Source organism: Thamnophis sirtalis, unplaced genomic scaffold (genome assembly GCF_051295495.1).
Source record: "Thamnophis sirtalis isolate CommonGarterSnake01/CBP01778 unplaced genomic scaffold, rThaSir2_p1.2 scaffold_4, whole genome shotgun sequence".
In the NCBI taxonomy this organism is placed as follows: Eukaryota; Metazoa; Chordata; class Lepidosauria; order Squamata; family Natricidae; genus Thamnophis; species Thamnophis sirtalis.
The window spans coordinates 56,244,593-56,251,370 of record NW_028261384.1 but is presented as its reverse complement, the minus strand read 5'-3'; the positions used below and the strand labels follow the sequence as shown (position 1 = coordinate 56,251,370).

At 39.1% G+C, this 6,778-nt stretch overlaps 1 protein-coding gene and 1 pseudogene across 1 annotated transcript; both read left to right on the top strand.

Moving 5' to 3' along the window:
• Nucleotides 1–1,856: 1,856 nt before the first annotated feature.
• On the top strand, nt 1,857–3,262 carry LOC106554873 (C-C chemokine receptor type 5-like; annotated as a pseudogene).
• A 1,050-nt stretch (nt 3,263–4,312) lies between these two features.
• Nucleotides 4,313–6,097, top strand: LOC148045851 (zinc finger BED domain-containing protein 5-like). The gene has a single exon (XM_087714390.1). It carries the CDS (start codon nt 4,313–4,315, stop codon nt 6,095–6,097), a length of 1,785 nt encoding a protein of 594 aa, XP_087570516.1.
• The last annotated feature ends 681 nt before the right edge of the window (nt 6,098–6,778 follow it).

Genomic DNA, 6,778 nt, shown 5'->3' with positions numbered 1-6,778 from the left:
ATAGGGAACTCATCAAATTTGCAGATGACACCAAGCTGGCAGGAATAGTCAACACTCCAGAAGATAGGCTCAAGATACAGAAGAATCTTGACAAACTTGAACATTGGGCACTATCTAATAAAATGAAATTCAATGGTGAAAAGAGTAAGGTTCTACATTTAGGCAACAAAAATGAAGTGCACAGGTACAGTATAGGTGGTACCTTGCTCAGTAGTAGTAATTGTGAAAGGGATCTTGGAGTCCTAGTGGACAACCATTTAAATATGAGCCAGAAGTGTGCAGCAGCTGCCAAAAAGCCAACACAGTTCTAGGCTGCAAAATAGAGGGATAGAATCAAGATCACGTGAAGTGTTAATACCACTTTATAATGCCTTGGTAAGGCCACACTTGGAATACTGATGTGGAGACTCTGGAAAGAGTGCAGAGAAGAGCAACAAAGATGATTAGGGGACTGGAGACTAAAACATATGAAGAACGGTTGCAGGAACTGGGTATGTCTAGTTTAAGAGAAAGAAGGACTAGGGGAGACATGATAGCAGTGTTCCAATATCTCAGGGATTGCCACAAAGAGGAAGTCAAACTATTCTCCAAGGCACCAGAGGTAGAATAAGAAACAATGGGTGGAAACTAATCAAGGAGAGAAGCAACTTAGAATTGAGAAGAAATTTCCTGACAGTTAGAACAATTAATCAGTGGAACAGCTTGCCTCCAGAAGTTGTGAATGCCTCAACATTGCAAGTCTTTAAGAAGATGTTGGATAGCCATCTGTCTGAAACGATATAGGGTTTCCTGCCTAGGAAGGGGGTTGGACTAGAAGACCTCCAAGGTCCCTTCCAACTCTGCTATTGTATTGTGTTATATTGAGTACATTGTGTTGGAAGAAATATTCATTTGTTTCAGTTCCAAGCGGGGAGAAAGATACTGGAAACATGGAGGCTGGTTGGAATTATGGTTTAATGATGAAGGAGAACCACATGTGATTCTAGGCAACTGACAAAATGGAGTTGAGAATGGGGGGGGGGAGTTGTATCTTATTTGGGCTTTGTATTTGAGCTTCCTGTTCCTATGCAATAACATGTATTCTATTGGCTGTTGTAGGGGTCATAGCTAACCCTGTAGGTTGTCTGAGAAGTTGGTTGAAGTCTAGAGGAAGATGCAATGTCCTTAGGAGATTATATGCAGTGAATTCTGCTGATAGATAATCCTACTATGTCCTGGAGGATCATGTCTTAATCCCATCATTCTGGAGCTGAAAGTCTTTTGTTTTGTACAGGCTGGCCCAGTCCTTCTCAATAGGCACCAAATATCTGCTGGGGGCAGGGAGCTGAAGCTCTGAGTTTCTGTCTTTAGAAACATGTTTCCCCTTTAGGGAAATATAATATTCTGCCTTTTTAAATATTTCTCAATATATTTCATTCTTCTAGGAGGGGTGACTTCCCTCAATTGGGTCATGACAAACTGATTTTCACTTCTTGATCTCAGCATTTTTTTATTTGAGAGAAGTGTGGATATTAGATTATCACTATTATCTTATATCTGAAAGTTTGGAGAGTGAACATTGTAGCTGTATTACAGGAAAGCAAAGTCCTGATGCTACTATGAGATTTCACTTCATAATAAAGACAATGAAAAATAATCAGAAATTCAGAACACAATTGTTCAAATAAAACAGAATGTCTAACATTGCCTCTAAAATTGCATTCTCTTGTAGCTATGGATAAATAAATCTACACCTGAATCCTCATCTGCCTGATGTTTCAATTTTAAATGGTAGGAAGTGTTTAAAGATCCAAAACTGACCCCTTTCAAACATCCAAATTTGAATGCAAACAAAAACTGAGCATCTTGTTGACTAAATGGTACTCAGTAAGGTCATTTATTTTTATCACTTTTCGTTGTGATCACAATTCTGGGTGATCCAAGGTTTTAGAAAACTGAATTCATTTGGATGTATTTGTTTCTTGAAAACTTTTATATGACCTCAAAATCTATTACAGGTCAATTAGTAGAAATAGTTTTCATTTTCTCCACAAATACAGCATTTTTCAGTTTAGTAGTTTAGTCTAATCTTCAGTAAGTTGGTCGCATGGTACCTTAACAATTATGCAGTTGAACACTAAACTACTTTTTATTTCTTGTTTTTTTTCTTAGATTGATTCAATCTGTTTTCTTGTAAATGGAAACCTTTGTATTTTATTATTTGCTTGTGGCACAAATAAATGTTTGTCTCTTTCTAACATGTAAATAATTTTTTTTCAGTTACAGGGAACAAGTAATCCTCCAATGAATGGAATAAGTGATGAAACATTTCCCACCACTGAATTTGACTAGGATGGTGCATTAGCACCATGTCATTCTGTAGGTTTGCAAACATTTGTTTCCAATGTCCTGCCAGCATTTTACTCGTTGATATTCATCTTTGGCCTTGTGGGCAATGTGCTAATTGTACTTGATCTCATCAAATATAAGAAGATTAAGAGCATGACAGATCTGTTAAATTTAGCTGTGATCTGCTTTTCAATTTTTCACTTCCCTTTCAGATTTATTATTGAAAGCATGACTGGATATTTGGAGACACAATATGCAAAATTTATGCTGGGATCTTTTGTTTATGCTGCCACAGGGGAAGTTTTTTCATTGTCCTCTTGACCATTGATCAATATTTAGATGTAGTTTATTTAACATCTGCATTAAAATCCTGAGTAATATGGTTTAATTACAAGCATTCACACATGGGGTCTGGCAAGTTTAGTCTTCTCACCAGGATTAGTTTTTTTCAGGTTACAGGTAGAAAACTATAAGAAATTTTGTACGTCTAATTTTCCACATGAAAGTCATTTTGCATGGAACGAGTTTTTTACACTGAAAATGTTCTTCATAGGTCTGATTTTTCCAAAGATGATTGTGATCTTCTGCTATGCACCCATTTTAAGTACCCTATTAAAATCGAGAAATGTGAAGAAAATAAGCCTGGATTATTTTCATCATCAGTTATTTATTTCCCCTTCTGGGCCCCAATTTTTTTTTTTCTGCTTCAGTTATTTCACACTTCATTTTTTGCTGACAACTGTGACAATTTAAAGAGAATGAATATAGCATTGCAACTGACTGAAACACTTGCAGTAGAGTTCATTGTTGTATCAATCCTTTGATCTATGCTTTTGCTAGTGAATTTAAAAAATACGTTATCAGCACTGCCTTGTGGACGTTGACATTTACGAAGATTAAGTCCAAGTCCAAATTTCTGTGTTTTTCTGTATAAAGATCCTCTGGACAGAAGAGTTTCACATATTAACATTTTAATGGAAATGAAGACATTTCAGCAATTTTACAGAACATGTGTAGAGAAAAATATGATTTAACTTTAAGGATTAAGTCACTTTTAACGAAGCTACTTTTGTGTTAGACCAGATTCTTTTGTCTTAGAACAGTGTTTTTCAACCACTGTGCCGCGGCACACTAGTGTGCCGTGACATAGTGTAAGGTGTGCCGTGGGAAAAACACCCGCCGAGTGTTTTTGCCTGGGGACATCTCTGTGTCCCGAAAGTTGCTTTTGGGACACAGGGATGCCTCTATTAAGTCCCTGCGGCCCCGCGTTTACTTTAAAAACGCGGGGACCGCTGGGTGGTAGCGCATGCAGGGACGTCACTGACGTCCCATGCGTGCGCCCATAGCAACAATCGCGTAGGACCAGAGAAGCGAGGAGAACGCGCGCTGTCAACTTGGTAAGTGTTACCAGCGGCGCGTCTCCTTCGGTGTTCCGAGCACCGAAGTGGAGCAGTACACAGGCATACAGCCTTCAGTAATACACTGTATGGCTGAAGGCTATATGTCTGTGGGGGAAATATACTGCACCTAATTTGGGGGGACTATATTGGACCTAATGTGGGGGGACTATACTGGGCCTAATGTGGGGGAACTATACTGGATCTAATGTGGGGGACTATACTGGACCTAATGTGGGGGAATTACAACCTAATGTTGGGGAACTACAACCTAATGTGGGGATAACTATACTGCCAACCTAATGTGGGGGAAAATAAGATATATGCAAGATAAGATATATGCAGTGTGCATAGGAATTTGTTCATAGTTTTTTTTAACTATAGTCTGGCCCTCCAACGGTCTGAGGGACCGTGAACTGGCCCCCTGTTTAAAGAGGAGACAAGTGCAGTAAGTACTGAGTGACAGTGAGACAGGAGCAGATACTGCAGTGGTGGACAAGTTTTTGAAAAGGAAAGAACTGGACTCTGAACAAAATTCGCAGCCAGATGAGAGCCCAAGTATGAGTGGGGATCAAAAGAAAGCAAAGATGGTTAGCTCAAGCAAATTCTCTGGCACAAGGCAATATAGCGAAATCTATATTTCATTTGGATTTACTTTCACTGGAGATGCAAAGAAACCAACTCCACTGTGCGTGGTGTGTGGTGAAAAGCTATCTAACAGTGCTATGGTCCCAAGTAAACTTAAACGCCATCTCCAAACGAAACACCCTTCGCTTCAAAATAAGAATGCGGACTATTTTGTTTTCCTGCATGAAAACACGGAGAAACAGGCAACTTTCATGAGAAAAACCACAAAGGTAAATGAAAGAGCTCTTAAAGCTAGCTATCAAGTTGCTGAACTTATAGCCAAGTCAAAAAAGTCGCACACTGTGGCAGAGACATTAATACTTCCCGCCTGCAAAGCTATTGTAGAGGAGATGCTAGGACCTGAAGCAGCTAAGGAAATAGCCAAAGTCCCACTCTCAGACAACACAATTTCCAGACGTATTAATGACATGTCTGCAGACATCGAAAGTGTGGTTTTGGAAAAGATCCGTATCAGTGAGAAATTTGCATTGCAACTTGATGAGTCTATTGATATCAGTGGACATGCTCAACTTTTGGCCAATGTGCGTTTTGTGGATGGTGATGCAATTAGAGAAAACTTCTTTTTTTGCAAGGCATTGCCAGAAAAAACAACAGGAGAAGAAATTTTTCGGGTCACATCAGAATACCTTGAACAAGGAGGACTTAAGTGGGAAAACTGCACAAGTGTCTGCACCGATGGAGCTGCAGCCATGGTCGGGCACACCAAAGGCTTTGTAAGCAGAGTGAAGGAAAGAAATCCAGATGTGATTGTTACACATTGTTTTTTACACCGTGAGGCCCTCGTAGCCAAGACTTTACCAGCAGACCTAGTTCCTGTGTTGGATGATGTTGTGCGCATGGCAAACTTTGTAAAGTCACGACCCGTGCAAAGTCGCATATTTGCAGCTTTGTGTGAGGAGATGGGAGCGAAGCATAAAACCTTGCTGTTTCATACGGAGGTCCGGTGGTTGTCGCGTGGCAAGGTCTTGGTTCGTGTGTATGAGCTGCGGGAGGAACTTAAAGTGTTTCTGAAAAATGACAGGTCAGATTACGCAAAGCTGCTTGCAAGTGATGAGTGGTGTGCAAGGCTGGCATACCTGGCAGATATTTTTCATCATCTGAATGAACTGAACACACGAATGCAAGGCCGAAATGAAAACCTGCTTACAAGTACAGATAAAATAAATGGATTCCGTTCAAAGGTGCAACTCTGGCATCAACACATGGAAAGTGGCAATCTTGAAATGTTCACACTCACCAAGCAATGGCAAGGTGTTCACACTGCTGCACTGTGTGAGATAATAGTTAAACATTTAAAAACTCTCGAGGAGAAGCTGTCATTTTATTTCTCTTCAGTCTCCACTGAATGCCTTGACTGGGTTAGGGACCCTTTTAGCTCAGCATCAATTGGTGGAAAGGACATGACTTTACAGGAGCAGGAGGAACTAACTGAACTGAGACAAAATCGTGGTTTCAAACTAAGATTTGCTGATCTACCTTTGGACAGTTTTTGGTTGGATACTGCCAAGGAGTTCCCCGTTCTGGCAAACAAAGCTATTTTGACATTGCTCCCATTTTCCATTACATATCTGTGTGAAATGAGCTTTTCAAGCCTGACTGCTATAAAAACTAAAGACAGAGAGAGACTGAGAGCTGTTGATGAAGAGCTACGTGTGTGTGTTTCTTCGATTCCTGCCAGAATATCAGCTTTGTGTTCAGAAAAACAGGCCCAGGTTTCGCACTAAGTAAACAGAAATATGAACAATTATAAAATAATTTCTTTTTTATTTGATTCCTATTCAAGAGAATTACTTTATCTATAGTCAATATAGGCACAGAGTTAAATTTTTTTAACATTTTCTAATGGTGGTGTGCCTCGTGATTTTTTTCATGAAAAAAGTGTGCCTTTGCACAAAAAAGGTTGAAAAACACTGTCTTAGAACACCAGATTCTGTGAGTTTGCAAACATTTGTTTCCAATGTCCTGCCAGTATTTTACTCTTCGGTATTTATCTTTGGCCTTGTGAGCAATGTGCTGTTTCTACTGGGCCTCATCAAATATAAGAAGATTAAAAGAGCATGACAGATATATCTGTTAAATTTAGCCATCTCTGATCTGCTCTTTTTTTCACTTCTCTTTCAAATTTATTATTCAATGCACGACTGGATATTTGGAGACACAATATACAAAATTTATGCTGGGAACTTTTTTTTATGCTGCCACAGTGGAAATTTTTTCGTTGTCCTCTTGACCATTGATCGATATTTAGATATACTTTATTCAGCATCTTTTTTGATAATGTTAGTTTACGAATTATACAGTGCATGAATATCACATGCAGTTCAATTTGACATATTATAGATTTGAATACTCTGCACATAGTGAAAAGAATCAATTCTTTGTTTGAGCAAAACATATTATATATA